Source organism: Siphateles boraxobius, unplaced genomic scaffold (genome assembly GCF_051911475.1).
Source record: "Siphateles boraxobius isolate OS27281-9 unplaced genomic scaffold, OSU_SipBor_1 18, whole genome shotgun sequence".
NCBI lineage: Eukaryota > Metazoa > Chordata > Actinopteri > Cypriniformes > Leuciscidae > Siphateles > Siphateles boraxobius.
Window position 1 is genome coordinate 1,026,703 of NW_027508788.1, and position 24,688 is coordinate 1,051,390.

Below are 24,688 nucleotides of genomic sequence, written 5' to 3' on the forward strand. Positions count from 1 at the left end.
GGAAGCAGTAGCCGTGGAAGTACATAAAAAAGAGAGGGACTCAGGATCAAAAATGATTTAGCCGTGGAAAAAGTGCCCTAGAGGGGGCTGTAACATGGCTTGCTGCTAAAAATGTGCAGACAGCCTTTAAGCGTTGCTGTCGTAGCTGAGATACTGGTGCTCAGAGGCACTTCTCAAAGTCACTGACATGAGTAGCACATATCATCCGCCAAAATGAAACATGAAAAGATTATTACAGCCACCACCTTTTAAACTCCTCCAGGTCTTAGTAACACCCCTAAACCTCAAAATATATTCTTTTGATTAAATTTAAAAAAAGTCTAATTCAAAAAGATTTTTATATTAATGCAATATTCAGCATGATATATTGGGTAGATATTTTGAAATATGTACCCTTACTATGGCTCTCAAAAGCCACAACAAAGATAATTCCTGTCTTTCACTTTTCATGCTTTTAAAGCGGTCTGCTGGATATGAAAGGGAATGCCGAAACCATGCCAGAGGGTAGATCAACTAAACACTTCTAAAAACGTAGAGCTTTCATTTTCGAAGTCTAAGAAAAAAACATGAAATATTGGTAGAGGCAAGAGCTGGGAGAAAGCGAGAAGAGCGGAAAAATTAAAAACGTTTGTATATTTATAAAAAAAAAAGTATTTAAAACGATTATATGTTAAGAGTAGTGCTGTCAAACCTCAACAGGGTTGAGTGGAGCGGTCTAGTAAGACACTGAAGTTTATTTTGTGATAATGGCAGTTCATTATTCTTGTTCATGATTACATGGATATTATAAATAAATAATATAACCAAATAAATAAATAAAAAGAACATGAAATATAGATTTTCACTTCGGATTCCAACTGGGTATCTTTGGAATACTCATATACTACTTTCAACATACTACAATTTGGGACAAACTAATTCTAATTGCAAATACTATTTAGGACAGATAGTATGCGATGTGGGGTGCAGCAATACAAACTGTGCAGAGCGGGTGCGAGGACTGGAATTGGGAACCCCTGCTCTAGAGAGCAGTGTAATGAGAAAAAGATATGCTCTGTTGCAGAAGAAAACTCTGTGTAGTTCAGAAATCCTTCTAATTTATAAAATAGTCGCTCAGAGTAGAGGGTGGAAATGTAGTGTAGTGGAGAAAAAAGAAGAACATTTTGATCAAATTTTTAATAACATGTTTTTGGGGAAAAGGAAAATAAAATGGATTTATATATATACTTGATGATGGCATAGATACGCACTTTTATGACACAAATAAAATATCAAACCAGACCTTGCTATTGCATGCAACAAATTAAAGCTCAGTTACACAGAGGTCTGGAACTGCAGGGAAATGTTTCCACTTCTCATTAAAAGCAGCTAAAAGGCCGACCATTTTATTTAAACATGAGAGCGTGCCAAAACCTCAGAGTTGGAACCGCTGGCGGTGCAGCATTTATGTCTCATGGTGAAACTCAAAGGCTGCAGAACAAAAACGTTATCGATGATTTATGCAGTTGAGGGACCAGCCAAACGCCTTATTATTACACAGGGAAATATTAACAAGGACCTCACCAAAGCAAGCAAAAATTTAAATCCCACTAATGGCTCGTTTCCACTGAGCGGTACGGTACGGTACAGTTCGGTACGGTACGCAATTATTTGCGTTTCCACTGTCAAAAGTTGTGAATGGTACCAAAAAGCCGAACCGTACCGTACCACTTTTTGGGTACCCTTCCGTTGGGGTACCTAGCACAGTGGAACGGTACTAAAGGGTGGAGCTAGACTCACTGCAGAACGCTGATTGGTTGACAGAGTATCATCACTTGCGCGTGCTATAAGGGGAATGACAACATAAGAAGCGCCATTTTTAATATACAGTTGGAATATAATACTACGGTTATTCTTTCACGAAATGCGGTTTTAAGAGTTTTTGAGGCGAGAATGTAGTTGTTTAAAGCTCAAATCTGCGGTTTATTTATAAGGATTTATGATAATTTGATCCATTCCAGGCGATCACCGGGCGCCCGGCGCTCATGTTCCCCGCCTGGAACAGCCTTTCCTCGGCTAGTCGTTCTGACGTTTGCCGCTGACTCTGTAGTGGTAATTCGTCTTGTGTATATCTAACGGGTGTTCTTTGGTCTCGTGAATCGATAATTCATTCCCTGGCCAATCGTTTTGGCTGAGGGCTAAGTGAAGTTTCATATATTTAGGCTATAACTTTTCCGTTGTAACGTTAACGTTAGACTAGCGCTGAATTTGTATGTTTGACTGAATTGTTTGCTTTATTTCTTATTGCATAGCTTCTTGTAACGTTACCTTTTACTTATACTTTTATAATGGCTATTATTGATAAAACTGAAATTTAACAAAAAGAGATAGGGTTGAGTTTTGTCATTTTTTATTACAAGATTATCACTGTAATGTTGTTTATTGCAACATTTGTACAAATGCACATATTGCCTGGAATATGTTTAATATTTTTTTTAATTTAAACGAAATGCGGGGTTGTGTTTTATATTTCGTTTTGTTATAGGCTACCGTTAAACATGCTGTGAATAATGTCATCAGGTCTATACATTGCCTGAACCACATTTGTGTGCCTATAATGTTTAAAATTTATTTAAATGAAAACGAAAAGAGGCAGAGTGGTGTTTTATAACATATTTCGTTTTATTGTTGCCTAAAATGTACATGCAGAGCGAGCTGAGTGACGCTTTCACGAATACGCTGTTCCATTTGGAGAATTACCGGACTCGCGTCCTCAGGAGTCCTTCTGCTGAGAACTTTACATACTTGGTATTGAGAAATGCCTAATGTCGGCGCTTGTCTTCTTGTGACAAACATGCCGAGAAGCAAGGACAAGATCTGCTGTATGCCATCCATTGGTGTTTACTTTGTCGCTTTCTTCTTCGCGCGAAAATGACGTTGACCGCTTCTTTCCGGCAAACACCACGCTTATCAAGTAGGGTACTGTTGGCGGTGGAAACACTAGCCGGATCATGGTTTACTGACCCGACCCGAACCGAACCATACTGTACCGTACCGTACTGCTCAGTGGAAACGAGCCATAAGGTTCCTAGAATTCCACACAAGAACAAAACTTAGTCGATTTCATTCAAATTAACTTAATAACCATTAAATTATACTAGAAAAACAACAACTTTATGCTATCATTGATCTGGAACTCACCAGACACAGTTTACTGCCATATAGACTTGTTTTAATGGAACTGACATGTAAATCTTGTCTGAGAAAGGTCTGATGAGGAGAAATAAAAAAGGACAATGGACCCTGAGACAACCATTACCATGTTTTAAAAGACATTATTAAACAAGAATACATGTTCTTCAAAGAGAACACTTCAAGAATTGTGATGATGGCTAAAGCAGACGGTTTTAAATACGAGACTGGGTCGCAATTACAAGAATAGGGACTTTCAGAACCTTCCAGCTTTAAGGTCAAACTTCTTACCTGACCTTAAAAATAATTCAAAGCACCTGAACCATCCAGGATAATACATTATCCTCTCAAATTCAATCCACAGCAGTCTCTGAGAGTCTCCAGACACAATTCTGCCTTGTAAAAGCTTTATACAGCACAAGTTCCCTCATATATATATATATATATATATATATATATATATATATATAATAAACAAACGAAGAGGGAAAAACACGTGAAATGTGGTTAAATATAGCTAACTTAGAACAGTCAGACTTTGCTGAGATGAAGAAATCTGAACTTAGCGAATCACGCCAAACGTCCTCTGAGGATCGTGAATTAGTGAGAAGGAAAAAAGGAACTTTATGTAATGCAAAAAATGTAAGATTACATATCAGATTGTGGTTCTCCTTTGCGTGCGTTTGGATACAATTTTGTGTTTGTAATTCTTTGTGCTACTCTGCCATTTTTTTTATATGATAAAACTTTTATTCACCCATAAGAAGAAAAAAGGCTTTCTGGCATTTGGTAGGGTTTTAATGAGGCATCGGGTGTTAGTGAAATATGACTTTCCAAATAAACTACCATCGTGTAGTGTGATGCTCAAAGCAATTGGTTGTGGGATGGTGTCCTTGAGGTACTCATACAAAAATGTTACAAGAATAAATTGATATTCACAGGCTTGGGGGTTCCTCTGTCCTTCCTCTGAACCTCCGGATTTCTATCCTGACCGTGCAAATAAAAATCCTCCAAACTGACTTGAATTAAAGAGCAGTGAGAGCCTCGATTTGAGAAAATGTACTGTCCATAAAAATTACAGAGGCATGAAACTGTATTTTGCTGCCATTACATTACATAAATAAACATATCAAGTCAAGAGAAAGAAAAGTGTAGTTCAGAAGATCTCTAGCACTATTTGTTTGCTTATGCCACTTGAGTTAATACTTAGTTGATCATTTTAAGAGTGATTTAAAGGGATAGTTAAGCCAAAAAAGAAAACTGTCATCATTTACTCACCCATTTGTTGTTAAAAACTTGTATAAAACTTTTTTTGTGAATGACAGGAGAGATTTTGAAGAATGTTTGGGTCCAAACAACACTGAGCCACATTTACTTTGATTGCATGGACAAAAAAAGACGACATTTTTCATAATATTCTGTATTCCAAAGAAGAAATAGGTCATACTGGTTTGGAACGACATGAGAGTGATTAAATGATGACAAAACTTTCATTTTTGAGTGAATATCCATTTTAGCATCCAAAAGAGTCCAAATACTTCATGGGGCCACTGTATATAACTTGATCTACCCAGTAAATTTGGGGAATGCATGGTGAATTTTATGCACCCAAAGCAAAGCCAAAGCTTTAAGAGTTTGGGAAGCGTTCAGCACATGCGGCAGCTGGATTGATTGCCACCCAGCTGGAAGTACAATTAAGAGTGGAAGATATTCAAAATGAATAAAAAAAAAATTGCACAGCTTACAATACAAAAAGTGAAGAAAAAGTGAGGAAATTAGCTAAAGCCGTAGCCTAGCTCTGTCTCTGGAGACGATATTACAGGCAGGGCTAGCAAATAACAACAGATCCTGCTGTGAACACGGCATTGTTGAGTTGATTGCGACAATGGAACATTTCAACTAATTTTCCCACCAAAACACTTTCTTCCTCTGTTGTCTTCAATGTTATAAGCTCCCATTTTCTTTCATTTCTTATTACCTCCTAAATCTATATTTGAAAGATGTAGGCTGTAGATCTAAAATGTCTTCTGACGCAGTGTTAGTACACTCTTGAAAAAAAAGCTTATTTTGGGCATAAATAACCTTTAGCATACATGGAAACTTTCCATTGCATAAAAGTTTATTTATAGTGGAAAAAAAAAACTTCTGTTTGTTATTCACAATATTGTTCACACTAAGAAAAAAATTGTTCTATTAAGAACTGATCACAAAAAGAATACTCATATTTAAGAGTGTACCAGCTATGCTAACTCTACAGGAAACAATTCAAGACAATATAAAACATTTTTTCCAACTATATGTAAAACAGCCCCTACGGCTAAACATACATCGTTTTAACATCAATATCGCGATGTGCACATCTGCGATTGTGACATCCCAGAACGTGATGTCGAATATAGGGATTCGTAGTTGATATGCGATCCATACGGACAAGGCACCAGGTTTGAAACGCACATGATTCACGGATTAATAGCAAGGTTTAACCATCATAGAGTGAAAGTCTATCATTTGCCGGTGTTTAGGTCCAATCAGTTTAAACATCCAAGCGATTTTAAACCATTCAAGTCAAAGAAAATGCGAAAGAGAACTCAATTCAGAACTCGCGTGCTGTTTTCTGTGCGCACAGAGCCATGCAGACAGAACGCGAACACCAAATTCCATTATTTTACCATCTATTTGTGCTTGACTAGACACACACATGCAAAGCTGTGTCAAAATCTCGGCGAGTATCCTCGTAATAAACAGTCGCTTATGGCTTACGTAAACGTGAACAATTGAGAAAGAAAATGGATGCGTATCATTATACTGGATCCGTACTTTGGCTCTTAAAATCACTTCTGTAGCTTAAATTTAATTTAAATTTAAGTAATACGGTGAAGACTATGCAGTCTTATTTTACATTTGATTTTCTTTATATTACTATTAATTTATATTATTAACTTATATTATTAAATGAATTATTAACTTATATTATTTGATCATTTCTGTACCTAAATACTGTTAGAATTACCTAAAAAACATAGACATAAACATAAACTGAAGCACTGTTTATTTCATTTGTATTCATCTATGCTTGTAATTTGTAACTCTCCTACAGCTATCCATCTGGTGAAACTGTTTTCATATCGCAATATATATATATCGGAGAAAAACTAAATATCGCTATGTCGTGGATATCGTGCAGCCCTAATAGGCAACCAATAAAACTGGTTTGAAACCTGGTTAGAATAAGGGCTATCAATCTAATTTAAAAAAAATTTAATTAATTACATACCCCTGATTAATTAATCATATTAAATCAGGCTTTAATTGCACCAACGGTGGAAAAAAATAAAATAATCACAATTTAAGTATGGATCAGGGGGTTTGATTAATAGTGATTTTTTAAAATCTGTTACTTAATAATTAATCATATTAAATGATCATGTTCCATTTAAATCCCTAGCAAGAATGAAAAGTGCAAAAACACAGATTGTATCAAACAGTCCAAATTAGCAGAGATGACTATGACATGGCAGCCGAATAAGGATTTGATTTCATCTGAGCTCCCGTAGTCTCTGTTTAGCCTTGGATGAAAGCAGTGCATCACACACAAAACCACACATCAGAGCCTGATCCTCACATTTCTGACCTAAACGCATACCGACAGAGACACGCAGCCAAAGCTCGCAGCCGACGGTCTCATTAAGGGAAGGAGGATCTTCAGTCATGATCACACACTGTGGAAAATCAGCAGCTACCGACTCAACTCAATGTGTGTAAACTTGTGAGTGACATATGAAAACAAATCAATACTTAAAATGAATTTGTATAAAACCATCAGAATAAAAACACCTTAAACTATGCAAATTACTTCCACAATGTGATTGGCTGTTTTTGTTACATTCCACCTAATAAACAGACAGCATGTAAAAGTTTGCTAATATATAGTATATGCAAGTACGTCTTACATTCCATCCATTGTGTCAAGCTTCATCTAGCTGTTTCTAAACAAATAACCTTGTTATGCATGTACGCCCAATGAATTCAGGGTATAGCGAATATTAATTAGATCATGCAGAAGTTGCTTGGCAACCATCCATGGGAGTCCAGTTAAGTAACTTAATAAATATTCATGCACGACGCCTTTGCAATAAAATGATTCCTTAAATCGCCAGATGATTAGCACATACTTAGAGGTACAGTAAGCGTATTCTAAGAAACACTGTTGATATCTGAAATCAACCCAAACAAACACACCCCTCCCTTCTTTGTTCCACCAACAAAATACAAGGGCTCGCAATGCAAGAGCTCGCAATGCAAGAGTGGATATCTCTTTATCATAGCTAAAGTGAAGCAAAATAATGCTTTGTGAAAAATAAAACGAAGATGATGAATGACAAGGAAGAACAGAAAATGAACATACAGTACACAAGAGTATATGCAAGCAAGAGTTCATTCATTGTAACCAGCAGCACACCAGCTCCAGACAAACAATGACACTCAAAACTGTCCTGTTTTTATAGCTTACATTATAACAACAGCATATTTTGGATCTGTGAAACAGCAAAACTAATGTTACTCACATATGGAGCAGAAACTACACAACCTCAGTGCCAGTTTGTAACATGTAACTAATATTCAGATGAACACATTAACATTATGGTCTTTAAAACATTTGATTGTGCTCCTTACATTTATGCATTTGGCAGATTGTTTTATCTAAAGCAACTAACACTGGATTCAAGGTCTACTTTTCAGTAGTTCCATGCATTCCCTGGGAATCAAAACCTCAGTCATGCTCTACTGTTTGAGCTACCGAGCACAAGCGCTTCTGAACCAAACTGTAAACAAATCCCTATTAATACAACTGAAAACAGACTATTATTTTTAGGAGATATATTGGAAATTATTTCACTTCAATGTTAAACAGCACAAACGTAATATCAATTTAAAGCGAATAATGGGAACATTGGCCTAAGATTCATTTATGGAGACCAGAGGTCAACAATCGCTTAAAGCATGCATGCCTTCCATTCAAAACCATGAAGAATCCCGCCATCCTTCTACAATACACATTATGCCAGTCCATCACTTGCTTTCAAAATTTGTATTAGTCAGTGCCATGCGTGGGAGAATTACAGAAAGGCCACTCTGAGCACTTACAGGCAGATGTATCCATAAAAACCCTCTTATTCTAATTCAATTCACTGGAACATTCTTTATATTCAATAATGCGCAGCTGCACAGTTAAGTCTATCTTGCCTCTCGATGCATTAAGAATGACCAGTGAGTTAATTATCAGTAATGACAGGGAAAACAACAAGTAGTCTTGGCATAATGGATTTACAGCATCGCACACACCATTAAGAGGCAAAATACACATGACAACAAATAAAAGAGAAAACAAAATATGCCCAAAAAATGAATAACTAATTGACTGGTAAACATGTCAAGATGTCATTATCTGGCCGTCAGCAGTCAAAACTGGCGTCATTTGCTGTTCACAGACTGAGAACATTCGCTAATAATCTTGGATTTACCTGAAGACACACAGCTGAAGTGTGTAATTTCTGCAGCAAATGGATTTGCAAAAATAATTTGGTAAAAAAAAAAAAAAAAAAAAAAATCAAACAAATAGTCCTGGACTCCTGGCCCAAAATAATACCACTGATTGAGAGTATAGTTTAGTTGGTAGTCTCTGCACATGAAACAGGGATAGGAGAGATTAACATTATAGTTTTAATGATAAATCAATGAGTGCTTCAATGTTAATAAGTTAACTGATTAAGCTTCATGTTTTACTGGACAAACATAATTAAACATAAAAAGTAATGAATTATGAGGAAAATTATAATAAATTCGTAAGTATTTTTTGTTTAAATTCTACTTTAAAATGGACAACTAATCATTGTTTATCTAGCATTTTTGAAAATTAAGTTAAATTACACGGATACAGGGATAGGAGAGACTATTTTAATATTGAAATAACTACACACTTTAGCTTTAATGAATAATAAATTATTAATTCAATTTTTAACTGATTAAGCTTATTAAGTTTTATTAGCTTTAAACAATTATTAACGGTAAAAAATATTATTAAATTAAACGTTCATAGTAAAACACTTTCTGAAAACATTATGCAATATTTGGAAAATATTAATACATTCTTAAGTATTTTTATTTAAATTCTTGTTAAAATGGACAACTAATCATTAAATTTAAAGTGCCACATTATGCTTTTTCGAATATTACCTTTCATGCAGTGTGTAATATAACTGTTTGTGAAGGTTAAATGTCGGCAAAGTTTTACAGATCAAAGCACATGACAAAAAAGTTATTGTCGTCTTCAATTCAAAGAATCAATTCTGAACTGCTGAATTACAATTCCAGTCTTACTTCCACTTACATACCTTTATAACAATGTAACAAATTTGCATAATGCCAGCCTATGATCTACATGGGTCTTTGCGAATGACGTCTACTTTGACCTGTCCTCAAACACAGTTGCTGTAGCTGAGGCCTGGAAGAGTTTGGTTCGTGTTGTCGGGAAGACGCTGTTTTCAATACTGTGAATCTAATTTGCATGCACTTCAAAAGGCTGAGGACTCGCGCTGGAATTGACACGGAAAAACTGACACCACTGTTTGTATCAAGGTGTATCAAGCGATGAGGAAACCTCAGAAGCTGAAATTTTGTTTCCAACATGCACTAGACCAATCACAAAAGACAGGGCCGTCTGACCAATCAGAGCAGAGTAGACTCGTGGTAAGGTGTGGGTTTTTTTACCTTGGAATTGGATGCATGTAAACCTATTGTAGGAGGTTTACCTATTGTTTAATGATAATTGACAATGATTCTAGAAAATCAAGTCAAATGAAACCGATTCAGCTAAAAGAATGCTTTTCAACGAATTATTAGCAACCTCTAATATATCAAAAAAAAAAAGCTCTGAAAAACAGCTGCTCTGTCTCCTTCCACAGTATACTGTGTTAAACTAGAGCAAGGATCAAAGTAAACTGTTTCTTTATTGACTGCATGAAACCCTCTATTGTTTACTAATTGGGGTGGTGATGGCGCAGTGGATAAGACACATGCCTTTGGTGTGAGAGACCCGGGTTCAAATCCACTGTGAGACACCAATGTGTCCCTGAGCAAGACACTTAACCCCTAGTTGCTCCAGAGGCGTGCGACCTCTGACATATATAGCAATTGTAAGTCGCTTTGGATTAAAGCGTCAGCTAAAAGAATAAAAAAAATAAAAAATTTGCCCTTATAGTACACCCTTTACACTGTCCTGAACTGCCTTATTGAATAACCATTAAACTGAATTGTATTATAGTACTGTATCGCACTGTTTCTACACTACTAAAGAGGACCACCATAAGGCGCTAATCTACTGCACTGACTTATAATTCATCTGCATTAAGCTGGGGTTTTTCTAGAAAAATTATATTTTGGGCTTTGCATCTATATTACAATCGTTTTATCCTACTGGTACACAAGAAACCATCACTCACAAAAGTTACCGTCTTGAAACAGTTGATAAAACACTACATTTCTCTGAAATTTCATACATTTCATTCAAATCCATGTACTGCATTTTTGCATTCTGAAGTTTTTTTTTTTATATTTCCACTGATGTATGTAAGTCAGCAAATGTCAAATCAAGTCTCTCTCCCTGAAAATGTGCAAAATTAATGAACAGAAATATACGTGGGTGAATAAGCAATCCACAGAAGTGGCCTTGGAAAGAGCCACCAAGTATTAAAAACCTTGAAGGTTACGAAACATGATTATTTATGTTGGTAAACATCAATTTCTGAAACCAAATGAGTAGTTATTGAGACGCTAAATATGTCATATTGTGCTATTAGCATCGCATATACATGCAAAACAGTTTGCTAGTATCAAAATATACAAGGCACTGTTCACACTGAGAGGTCGTTCACACAGGACGAGGAGCTGTTCCTGTGATAAATGTACCTGTATCTGCTACACAAATACATTTACATGTAATTAGAAATGAATTTAAAAGAGATAAAAACTAGCGTGCAAAAAAAGAAAAGGAAATTAAATAGAAAGATTAAACTACCTCCTGCACACTCAGGCCTTCTTTCTGCATGAAGTAGTGCTTTTTAAACTCGTAATAGGAGTTGTACTGGTGCCAGGACTGCAGAAAGTCAAACCTTTAGGGTGAAGAAGACACACACAGAGAGAGTAGTTTATAGTTATTACATATTACAGTAATTTAATAGGAGCAGTGAGACCATCGATTCTGTAGGGATGACTTTAACAAGCAGGAGCATAATGCTTACCGTGGGTCATTCTTGGCACGCACGCTGGTCTCAAATTTCACCCCGTTTCTGGCCACATATTCGGCTAGCTTGTCAATGACAGGTTGGATGTCAGGAGGCGGGGGGATGATGGCTGCAACAGGGGTGGCAGCGGCCACCACCGTCGGGGCGACTGTGGTTTGAGGGGTTCGAGAACTGATGGATGAAAAGAAAAATAAAGACACATATAGGATTTTTGAAATACTTCAATCCAATCTCTACAGAACGCAAAAACAGATGCTTACCTGGAAGTTGGAGGGACGGCAGGAGCAGAATGGGAGAGCGGAGCAGACGCAGGAGCTGACACCGTGACTGGACCTGCAGCAGGGGCTGATGGGATTACAGCTACAGGATCCAACAAAGGTGTGGTGCCAGGGGGAGGAGGAGGACAAGATGCAGGAGGAGCTGACATCATGGCAGGGGGCAACGAGGTGTAATAGGCACTGGCGTCAATCCCAGGTGGCGGTGGTGCGAGGCAATATGTACCATCAGGCAACATACAGTAGCCATAGTACATGGCTGTCACATTAGCTGTGTGAAATGCAGAAACACAAACACACACACACACATCGAGACACACACAGACACACACACACAGACACACACACACACACACTTCTTAAATATGATGCACATAAAATAAGTGTCCCCAAACCTTGGGGGAGCTTCAAAAGATGGAGCTTCATTTTGGTGATATTTGTCGAGCCCTACATTAAACATTAGTCATTAATAGTATTTCTGCTTTGGTTACACGGCAAGGAAAGTACACGGGGGGAACTGCTGATGCAAATTAAGTATTAAAATAATCTACGTTTGGATCACTGTCCACATAATTAAATTTCTTTTTCAAGTAGAAGATAAAAAGCGAGCGGAAGAGAAAAATCGCATGCGTTTGTTCTGCTCTACCACAAATAATTAGGATCAGACTGTCCTCATGTTGAGATGGCAAGCATGTAAAGACATACAGTTCTTGAAAAACACTTAATAAAGCCTAATTACAGTCAAGCGCTGCTCCTTTCCTTCAGTCAACTGTTACGGTGGCAAAAAAGAACCATTAAACAAAGCAGTTTAATAAGAACGCAATGCAAACAGAGCCGCGAGTTCAAGCTCTGTTAACACCGCAACCAAATCGGTGCTAATTGGCAAATACAGAACATATCTGCTATGTGCACATTTTTTAGAGGCTTAAAGGTTTAGTTCACCAAAGAACAAAAATTTGTCATCATTTACTCACCCTCATACAGGTTTAGAACAACATGAGAATAAGTAACTGTAAAACATGTAGTGTTTCAACTTCATAAAGGTATAGACATGAACCTGCAGCACTCTGACAATGACGAAACTCTAAAAAAGAAACAATAAAGACATTTTAAAGATAAAGGAATTAAAGCAACGCCCTCTCCTGAGTACTCTTGAAGTCAGGGCTGTTCAGGACCTAGAAGAGACCAAGAGTCCTGCTCAGTTGGGTGAGTTTAGCATTCTGTCTGACTGCAGCCACACATCAAAGTGAGCTGAAACAGGAAGGGGAGAGGGGCGCTGGGAATATGGACACAACTACATTTACTTCATGACTGACTGTGAATGTTTGAACGTGCATGGGAGTGTGGGGAGAAAGGAGCACAAGAGTCAAACAGAAAATAGCAGAAAGACCAAGGTAAAGAAAAAAGAAAGAGCATCAAACGAGAATCTTGGAGAAGAAAAGAGAACGAAGGAGAGAGCGAGAGATGTGTGTGGCAAGTGTATTTCCAACATTTTATTTGAGATGTGACTTATAAAATTGAATGGAACAACTTTAAGATCAATATTACAAAACAATACTATAAAACATATTTCATCTCCATTTATATGCAAGACTCTAGTAAGTGGGATGATGCAAAGTCAGCCAGTCATTATTGCAAAATAAACCCCTTGATGGGCACACAGTACGGTAAAAAAAATGAACTATACATATCGAATATATGTCATCACTGTCGGGTGGAAACCTGGTATGTCCATATTTCATCATTTTTATTATTATAAATCCTCACTATTGGTTACCCTTTACTTAACTAAACTTGTGACTAAATCTAGTATCTCCAGTGGATCCTCAAACTGTCAGCAAAACAGTTTAACGTGTGTTCACGAGAGCAACACGACGCATACATGTTGACGAGAGCAGATGTTGTTGGAGATGTTAAAGATTAAATGTTTTTTTTTAAATGGAAAATTATGTTTTTGTGCAAACAAAGCACTCGTGTTGCTTCATAAAATTGAGTTTAAACCACTGGAGTCACATGGATTACTTTAATGATGTCTGTACTACCTTTCTGGGACTTGAAAGTGGTAATTGCGTAGGCTGTCAATGGAGGGATATTAAATCTCAGATTTCACCAAAAAGATCTTTATTTGTTTCCCGAAGTTGAACAAAAGTTTTAGGGGTTTGGAAAGATATGAGGGTGAGTAAATGATGACAGAACTTTTTTTTGGGTGAACTAGCCATTTAATTAGCCTGTGCGTAGCACTTCATCTTTAATAACATGAGATTTTGTCAAAATGACAGAAAAAACTGAGTGCCCACATAGCTACAGTGAACTTCATAACCCGTAATTTGATGAAAACGTAACACAATGCATTTACTACCTCAGATGTGGCCGTTCTAATGATGGACAAAATTCGCTGGTCAAAATCGTCGTAACTTAATTTGAGCTTGCAAAAATTAATCAAATAAAATTATATTTACAATAATATTTCCATAAATACACTAACATATATAAACATTTAAATTAGTTTTTATTGTAACTTGTGTTTGGAACTGGAAGTCACGCGTTGATCAAATATTGGCATTTAAATCAAATAATAATACACAGATGATTATATAATAATTTTAAGAGGCCTATTTCCATCAGAGTACATCACAACCATATAACTGAATGACATCACTGCCCCATTAAACCACAGCAGAATTCACACATCTCATAACTCTTAGGTCATTCCTCCATCTCAAACTTAACAGATTTAATTTTCAATGATGGGATCTAATCGTTTATGACGTCTCCCTGTGGAGATAAAGAGGTAGAGAGCTGTGGAAGATCCAGAGTCGGGCATCTGCTGCTGGATTGAACTCGAGCGCTATTTGAGGAAGATTAGCCTGAAGAATCAACACATAATCCTCAATGCCTGAGAGAACACGTCTCAAACGCAAACAAAATTATGCTTACTCTGGCAAATAAGTCTGAGTGAGTTCTCTCGAATTAATTCTTTTCTGAATCTCACAAGTCACCTCAGAGAGGCTGTAACCCAGAATAATCCAAAAACTTGAACTGAGCATGTAGTGTAATACTGAGGTTAACGGACACGTCCTGACGGGATGAGATGGGATTTGCAAAGAATAAACCGATTCTGACACTTGATTTTAACAAGTGAATTCAAATAAACATCAACCGTTTTCAACTTTTATAATGGCAATAAATGTTTCTTGAGCACCAAATCAGCATATTAGAAAGATGTCTGAAGGATCATGTGAGACTGAAGACTGGGGAAATGATGCTGAAAATTCAGCTTTGCCATCACAGGAATACATTTTTTGCATTTTGCGTTTGCATTACATTTGAAAAAAATTCATCTAGGAAACAACGTTACTGTTTTTACTGTATTGTTAATAAAATAAGACACATCTTTCAAAAAATAATCTTACAGACTCCAAACATTTTGAACAGTACTGTATATAAACATTATTACAGTGAGCGAGTGCATTAAAAAAAATGTCAACTGATTCGATGAGAAAGTAATCCGTTTTAGACCAGTGAGTTCATCTGTGACTCATTGGTGAGTGGTTTAATTCATTTCAAAGAACTGACTCAGAAGAGTCATTCGACTGTACGATCACAACCCACATAAAACAATTCCTTTGCTGTATAGGAAATAATGTCAGTACTGTGTTCTATACCAATACTATATTAACCTAATTATGCAGTTCCACCTGACAAGTTCTAACCACCGACACAATGACAATGGTTATTACAGTGAAACCACAAAGAAAGGTACTCTGAACACTAAAAAGACTCATTTTACAACACATCATAACTCATTATATATCAGACAAAGTAATTTGCTGGGATTGCAGTTTTGGCAGACGCTTAGTCCAGTAACTGAGCAGTTCAAAGGTCTTCCCTACCTTCAACATACCTCCCTACTGTCAACATACCTAATAAACTGCATTAATCATGCGAGCTGAATGGATTTGGAACAACAAGGTCAACTGAACCCTAGTGAAATGAGAGTGTAATTGTAGCGGTGTGAAATGGACAGAATAGCCTGCTCTTTTCAGCAGAAGAGAGATGACTGAGGTAATAGGGAGGGAGAAGCTGGCACGGCGTGTGATGTGGCGCCAGGGTGACTCACAGGCAATGAGCAGAGCATTCTGGGACAAACGAGCAGAACGGTGTGCGTAACGTAATAAATCTGAAGTCTGCCTAAGCTATGGCCGCTGGCCGTAAATAAGGATTCCCAAGGAGGCTTGAGGTCAGCCAGCCGTGCACATCTCTCAATCCCACTGAGAGTGCACTTCCATGAGTCTTGTGACATCCCACCACCAGTTAACCAAAGGAATCCTTTTTTAAAAAAAGTTTTCTCCTTTTTCTCGTACCACATGGTTGGAACTTGGTAGCAACCAGTTTAAAACAGACCAAGCAGGGGAACTAATTCCAACTTGATTTGAGAAGAAAGGGAACAATCTTAAAACAAACTTCTAATTTAGTGCCAAACATCCCTCAAAGATAAATACACAGCAAACCTCCGATACAGGCCAAAGCCTTGGAAAAATAACCCTCACATTTGGACAAAGATTATAGGATGACTGTGGTTAAGCCTACAGAACCTCTTTGTAATGCTGTTAATCCTAGAAAATACACATTTGCAGTCAAAGTAGCTTTTCTTTTGAGAAACTGGCCCACTGAAGCGCCTTCGGGCACTGTAATCCTGTGGCACTTCCCTCAAGAAGCCAGTGGTGCTCTTTCAGTCAAGCTAATTGAGACAAATCAGCAGTCCCAGCTTGAGTGTTTCACCAGCTGAGCGCTAAATTCTCTATTTCAAATAAAAAAGCGAATTGCTCGTTCCCCACAGTACCTTAAAACATTGAGAGTTAAAGCAAGAGAACTAGCTAACAGCGAATGGAAGATTAAACGCCATGAGACTCTGGTGGACAAAAACTTTAATCAGTTCAACATTTGGAACTGCCCAGCCAAATTACGAAGACAAGCAGCAGCTTAATTTTACCAAATAGTATTACACAAGTAATTGTAAGCATAATTATGCCTGATTCAATGTCGCTACTGTTAAAGGAATAGTTCACCCAAAAATGAATATTCGGTCATTATTTACTCAACCTCAAGTTCTTCCAAACCGTAATAAAATTCGTTCTTCTGCTGAACACAAAAGAAGGGGTTTGAAGAATAAGGGTAACTAAACAGTTGGTGGGCCCCATTGACTTGGATAGTAGGGAAACAAAATACTATGGAAGTCAATGGGGTACATCAACTGTTTGGCTACTGACATTCTTCAAAATATCTTCTTTTGTGTTCAGAAGAAAAAAACTCATACAGGTTTGGAACAATTTGAAGGTGAGTAAATGATGACAGAATTAATTAACTATCCCCATAACTAAAACTAAAACTTCATTTTAATTGAAATAGAGCTGACATGAAAACATTTACTTAGATTTGAGTGAAAATTAGAAAAGTTTAAGTACTAAAATTACTTAAAATAATATAAAATAAAAATAGATGTACATATAAAAAATTATACAATTACTAATAATTAAGAATCAATAATAATATTTAATATTAATAAAAATGACAAAAGCACATAACAAAATTACTAAAACTAAAAATCTAAAAATGAAAGTCTAAAAATAAAAGCTAAATTAAAATGGTAATAAACACTACAATACTATGTAGTAGTACTAAAATAATACTATAAAAATTAAAAACTATGAATAATACTTAGACACTTATTATTAGAACTTACATTAAAATACTTATTTAGTGAGGAGCACATTCAAAACAAGCTGAGAACAGTATTTAATGAATTCACTGCTGTTTTATCAGTAAATCAAGACTTCAACTTCACATCTGTCCTGTTGGCAGCTGCATAAACAAAACAGTTATTTGCTTTTTAATAGATTTACACAAAAGCAAATGCAACAAAAAAATTCCTTTCCCTATTATGAGCAATACTTATCCAAATTGCACAAATCTCTTTTTTGTGTCAGTGCCCTGTTGATTATTATAATAGTAAGTCATAGTTTTGACGTTGCTCGATTGCCACATATCGGGTACTACACTGCAAGCAAGTGCTGCAATATCAACTTATCAAGCAAATCCAATATTATTCCAAATTACCACTGATTAATTTTTGCTTTGCTTCTAAAGTTGCTTTTTGACCATCAGGTGCACTCATTTTGGCAGCGCAAACAGAAAGCACGCATCTGTGGATCAGACTGCTTAAAAACTCACTCATTAGGAGCAGACATTATTGCTGACAGACTTATAGACTAATGTGAGTGCCTTTGTTTTGCCATTGAAATCACAAGCACAACGGACATGTCTGTGATCCATTATGGTGCTCAACAGCTGCAAAAATCTGAGGATGTAGTGAGAATCAATTCAAGTGGTGAAAGAAAAACTGCCTTTAAAGTTGTAAAGTTGTTGAATTAGAACTGTCTGAAGATAAGGAGGGCAGTCTGCCTGCTTTAGTACTTAATTTAATGAACTTTGCTCGCATTGGAAGGTCAGCTTCATTGCCATGTTCACTCAAGGATGCCCTGAAAATCGATCATCCTAAAAATAATTCAAGATGTTAATGATTTGCCACAGTCTTTAAAGAGCTGGCATTGTAGTCCATTTCCATTAAAGGCTCATCTCAAGAGGAAATACGTCTTTTTCATCAGAATGAGTCATGCCAAGTACTACCGACCACTTCCAAAAAAGACTAAAAGAACTCTATCATGCTGCAGTTTCAGTTTGTGTTAAGCTTTATGGTGCATTGTAAGTCAAAGCACACTGTAAATGTCAAGCCCATTTATTTTCACCCTGTGTTTAAAGACAAACCTGTTCTTTCAGTAGAACAACCAAAATCACTAACAGTATATGAAGCAGATAAATATTTTAATATAGTGCTTTAGTAAAATGATGACATCCGTAAAATGATGACATCAGACTAAAAATATTCAAGATTCTGAAGCTGAAAATACAGAATTATTTTAGACGAATATGCTTGCACTCTGTCACTGACTAGATATATTTAAAATAATGTATAGGCCACTTTTTACTGGTAACAAGACATTTTGGCATTATCAGGACCCACATATATTCCCTCATTGCATTATTATACATTATATACCATTATATATAGTAGTTTAATCTAATACTGATACTAAAACTTTTTTCTCATTTTGGGTGAACTATACTCAATACAGATTGTCACCATACACGGTACTTATTGTTGCATTTTTGTATTGCGATATATTGTGACACGATATATTGTTATACCCCCAGTTATTATTATTATTAACAACAATAATAATAATAAATGCATATCATGATTTTGTATTTACTGTCATTAATTGTGAAGCCCAAAGCTGTTGTAACTTCTAAAAAGCTGTTCCTTTTGTTTAACCATATAGATGCTGATGTGGCATCATACTCACGGTCGGAGCTGTATTCCATCTGTGTTGCTACTGCCGGTGGCTGATGCTCTTCCTCTGCTTTGGTCGCTATCGCTACAGCACCATTATTCTCCTGTTTGGCTTTTCGAACGAGCGCTGCCAAAGGGTGATCTGGATCAATGACCTGCAGAGGCTATGACACATGAAAACATGGTCAATGGGCTGTGCACTACTTTCCTCAATATGTATATATTTCCCACCCAAAAAAACATGTGTAAAGCTGTTTAAACAAAACAGAAAAGATTTATTTGCGTGTAACCATACAATTGAGTTAAGTCAACAAATCAGGTTATAAACCTATCCAGTATTTTGGGTTTTCTTGTTGGAAGGAGTTCACTGGAGCACATTGTTTTGTAGTTATTTCAAGTGGCTCTGTGGCAGATCCTTTCAAATTTCTTGCAGAGTTTGGCTGCATTTAATTATTTTCCTTGTCCATGTGAGACACCGCTCCAATTGTGTATAAGGTAGCCAGTCTAACAATGTAGGAAAAAGATGTCTAGCATACTGGGACGTCCATATTAACCAAAGATTTCAAGTCTGCACTCGTCTCTCCTCAGTACTTCCTGCCACTGGATGTCACTCCATGCTTTAAAGACTTTTGAAAGCTGTCATCACTTCTGCTTGTTGCAGTCCTGCATGAACGGATCCTTTCCCTACCCTGCGAGACCACTTCTTTTTAGACAAAGTGCTGAACACGCACTTTACTTGAATCCCTTCTGTCCTCTAAGAAGATGACCTTTTAAGTAGATCCGGTTAAGTACGGTTCAACAGATGCAGACAGCTTTTTTGTCTTCCAGTCCAGTACATGTTCTGTCTAGTCTCTACACGTCTGCACCGCAAATCCAAGCAAATCCGGTTTGCTTGTCTGTTGCTCACTGAATAACAAATATATATTTTAAGAAACAACAGGAGGGTGAGTAAACAATGGCAGAATTTTCATTTTTTGCCTGAACTATTCCTTCAACATGAGCTTATCCAGATGAATCTGCAGTACTACTTATCAACACTAGAGGTGCTATCTTACAAGTATGAGCTCTAGTATAATCATCAAATGAGCAGAATTTATTCCTCAAAGGCTCATGTTTCAAGCTTCCAATAAATTAGCTCTCTGGGTAAAAGGTTCAACTCTGTGTGTACGAAATTGCCTCCATTTATAATATTTCCAAACATAAAGACTAAAAAATGTAAGAGAAAGGACACAATTATAACACATATTATGTGTATTAACACATAAGGTAAAGCTATAAGGCAAAAAGTTTGTTGATCTTATGTTTTTATGCCTTACAAAAACTAAACATCTGGTTTGCTGTGATGGATTGAACATTCCTGGTGCAAACTCTGATGATTTAAATACATCAAGGAAGTCATTTAGCTGGCTAACATAAATGAGGTTTTGTGGAAATTGTGAAAATGATTTGTGATAGTCTTGGATGCATAATTTAAAATGAGGTGAAAATTATAAACAAACCATATGCCATAATTTTTCCAGCAAGTCTGTTTCTGAATTTATAGCTGTCCTGGAATTTCATTACAGCTGTAAAAATCTCTTACTAATTAAAAACATAATAAACCTAATAAATGTAGATGTTATAACTTTTAATGTGAGTTACATTATATAACATTGTGACATCAATATAACTGTAATTTCATATAAATGTAATTACACTGCATAAATGTAATTACAGTAAGCAATATTTAGCAATGTGTGCAATTTATTATTTATTATCGATTATTTTCAAATACCCTGCAAACGTAATAATGCTGCATTCGTGATTAACGATGTGCTAAAACGGAAAAGTTTTTCCTTTGCATTTTTCGCATACAGACGACAAAACGAGCCGTTGATGCAGAATCTGCAAAAACGCTGTATTATACTGCGAGGACTGTAGTTGACAATGCCACTTTTTAGAGAAACATTATTATAGACTGAACATGTTATATGCATGCGCATGGCGTTAAAGTTTTCACAAATTAGCAATTTTGTAGATAACACAGAGACAATAACGGTACCGTTTTCAAAAACTTGCACTTTCAATCCAATATTCAAATGTTTGCGTTTTCAGGCCCCTGTCGTGTAAATGAAGGGCAAAAACACATACGTTTTCAGTTTTTAGTTTAATAAGGTGTCGGTGTTGCGTAATTTTTTAGTTGAAAACAAATGCATGACTAGTTACCTGAGCTGCTATTAAGTTATCAATCCACCATAACATGTGGGTGGCATTAATCCTATATTCTGGAAGAACCAGAACACACAGGTTGACTAAGCCACAGAAAAACATGACACACAGAGGGATCTCAAGCATAAGACCTGAGATGAATGTTCAACAGTCACTCTTCCTTTAGCAGCAGAAACTTAGTTTTATATTTTCTGACAAGTCTGGCAGTATTTGACTGTAATAACCATGAGTGAGCTCATTTAAATAAATTAGACAAGTATTGCAAAAGTTAAAGTTCATGATTGAAAAGCCAACTTATACAATCAAGCCAAGAGCTGAAGACTTCTATTAGGAAACCAAAGCAGACAACATTAGTTCATTTTACAAGCTTTTATCTCCAATGTCTCTCTGTGCCACTCTCTAAAAATGACGGCGCATCTCAGATTAAACATACAGAATATTAGATGAAGAACTCAAAGCTATAACCATCTGATGAGCTATCCTTATTTGAACAAATATATGAAAAGGGAACACTTTGATATCAGATGCTTTCATATCAGGCCCAGTTCTGCCAAAAAATACAACTTAAGAGCAATCTGACACTAATTTTGAAATGTATGGTTTTCAACGCTTATCAATTAAATTAGAAAATAATGGTAGCCACCTATTTAACTGGGTTAACTGAGTGCAAATAAATGTGTTTAAGCACAGTGTGCATAGCAAAGGGCTAAATTGCATGTCATTGCTGATTTAGTTATGAACACGCATTTTACAATATTTGATACAAGGTCCAAGGTACATAATCAGTCTGAAAATGTCAAAAGCATGTATTAATATTTCTAAGCAGCATATGGTATGTTTGAAGTCATACCTTGATTATTTCCTCCAGACGAGAACACTTCTTGGATGCAAACAAACTTGGGTGCAGGTAGTTTCCATCCCCATCATCATCATCAGAATCATCTGACTTTGATTCTGTTTTAAAAAGGACCAATTGTTTGGGTTGTTAACTGACTTCATAAATGTCACATTTGTTCAGATCTGTTCATTATTTTAATGATGACTGACTCTTGCACATTTGTTTTATATATACAAAATGAGAGAAATGCACCCAGAGCAATTAAATTAATTAATTTAAGTCAATATCAAACTGAATTCGCAACCCATTTCATTTGTATAATGGTGATATATACCGTTCAAAAGTATGGGGTTGGCTTGCCTTATATGCTAGACAGCATGGGTAGGACTAAGGTCTAAGGTTATAATGATATGAACCAATGAATTGTGGGGAAAAAAGGACAATGTGTATCAATATAAGGGGTCAGAATTTCTAGCTGACTTCAAACAATGCTTAAAAACAAAGGACAACCTAATAAACTGTAATACATGAAAAACTTACCTTGTTGCTGGTCCTGCTTGCCCTCTGAGGCCGGTGTGTATCTCCCCTCCTTCATAGTTCGTAAAATGTGTTTGTAGTAAGGGTTCAGGTAGTGGTCGAACCGCAGGAAATCAAACTGGGAGTTCCCAGACTGCTTTGCCTTCAGCACAATTTCAAATTGGGCCCCCTGTTTGCATACGAAGTTGGCGGTGCGCTCAATAATAGCATGCGTCTTGGTGGTTGCAGGCTGAAATAAATGGCAAAGAAATGGGTTAAACAAGACAGAAATTCTGAAAAAGCTTATAAGAGAATATATGCCATTATAAAAAAATATATATAAATAAAGATTAATTAGAAAATTTGTATAGGAAAAAACTGGTAAAAAACATTTATCATCAATGACTTCAGGCGCAAGATTTTCTAGATACTGCAGTTCAACACACAAACAATTGATGTGTGAGTGTGGGCCGGCGCTTCATGAATCTAACCAGGAACGTCATTAATTCATTTCCAGCTACACACACAGATTTAAAATAGTCACAAATCTTTCAAGCTGCAGACAAAATCATATTCATGTGCTGAACTGATTTATGGCAATGCCATATTTTAAATGACAAATGGTTCCAATAGTGTCACATTTGTGAAAATGACACACATCCTTCATTAGAGGGAAGTATGAATATTGCATGAGAACTTTTCAAAGGGCTGTACTTTGGCTCCAATGTCCAGGTAAACAGAGAATCTATTGCTTTCAAAGCCCCAGAGACCAAGAGAGTCAAATAATGACTTGCTAATTTGAAGATAAACAACCCAACGTTTGTTTTCAAAATCGGATTCTTTTGTTGCTTCAAGCTATGTGCTGTACAATAAGCAAGGTAATCAGAGCAGCTGAAGATTAATAATTCACAAGGTTCTGTCAAAGAACCTCACAGACTTGAAACTAATTGGGGGTTTCAAGCCTAAGAAACTGAAGGCTTCCACTTATATTGCAACCTTGAGACGAATATCACTCCCACCAACAAAGAAAGAAGGGGTTAGGGTTGTTGTATTCACAACAAGTGGCTCACTGGATGGATAAGTATTTATGTTGCTATGTTTCCAGTAGGCCTTGGTGGGAAAGTGCTTACTAATCATTGGTTTAAGAGGATAAAGGAGGGGCATTGAGACTCCTGAGCTTTTAGAGAAGATTAATTTGGTTGGTTCAACTTTCTTTCAGCTACAAGGACTGTAAAAATAAATAATCAGTGATTGTATGTGGCTCTGAAACAAGGGATCCTGCAGTGATAAAAACCCATATTGACGTTAGCATCCCACCATGCGCACAGGTTATACAAAGGAAGATCTCTATAGCTCAAATCAAATCAGATCTGCAAATCAATCTTCTGAATAGAAAATAACAGAGAATAAAGTCTTTTTTGGCTATATAGTCATAAATGGCCTCTTGCCGAGTATAAAGCTACACATTTTCGGTTTAAGTTAACAGAAATCCAACAACAGAAAACCAAATCAAGTATATATTTAATCAAAGTAGGTAATGGTGATTATAAGTAGGAATGCACAATACAGTGGTTAGCATAAATTAATACACCCATGCTAAATTTGACTAAAAAGAGAAATAAATAAAAAATCATCTTTTGGAAATTCATCTTAATGCCTTAATTTTAGATTGGACAAATCCAATCTTTAAGGACACCACATTTTCTCTGTGAATGAATTATATATCGTAAATAAATAAATGTTCTTCCTTAAAATACAGGGTGCATAAGTCAGGACACCCCTATGTTAAATTCCCATAGAGGCAGGCAGATTTTTATTTTTAAAGGCCAGTTATTTCATGGATCCAGGATACTATGCATCCTGATAAAGTTCCCTTGGCCTTTGGAATTAAAATAGCCCCACATCATCACATACCTTTCACCATACCTAGAGATTGGCAGGGTTTTATTTCAGTTAGTCTAACAGCTGG

The 24,688-nt window shown here is 36.4% G+C and overlaps 1 protein-coding gene across 5 annotated transcripts in view; it reads right to left on the bottom strand.

The window, feature by feature from the left end:
• Positions 1-24,688, bottom strand: part of sfswap (splicing factor SWAP) — a 107,993-nt gene that overhangs the window by 62,367 nt on the left and 20,938 nt on the right. For 3 of the 5 annotated variants that reach the window (XM_077232812.1, XM_077232814.1, XM_077232815.1), the window contains 6 exons: positions 22,744-22,969; positions 22,216-22,319; positions 19,171-19,321; positions 11,732-12,005; positions 11,469-11,642; positions 11,246-11,339 (listed from right to left, as the gene is read on the bottom strand). In XM_077232812.1, the coding sequence (XP_077088927.1) occupies positions 11,246-11,339; positions 11,469-11,642; positions 11,732-12,005; positions 19,171-19,321; positions 22,216-22,319; positions 22,744-22,969 (1,023 nt within the window). Of the gene's footprint in view, positions 1-11,245; positions 11,340-11,468; positions 11,643-11,731; positions 12,018-19,170; positions 19,322-22,215; positions 22,320-22,743; positions 22,970-24,688 lie in introns of all 5 variants that reach the window. The other 2 variants (XM_077232811.1, XM_077232813.1) reach the window with 1 other exon arrangement.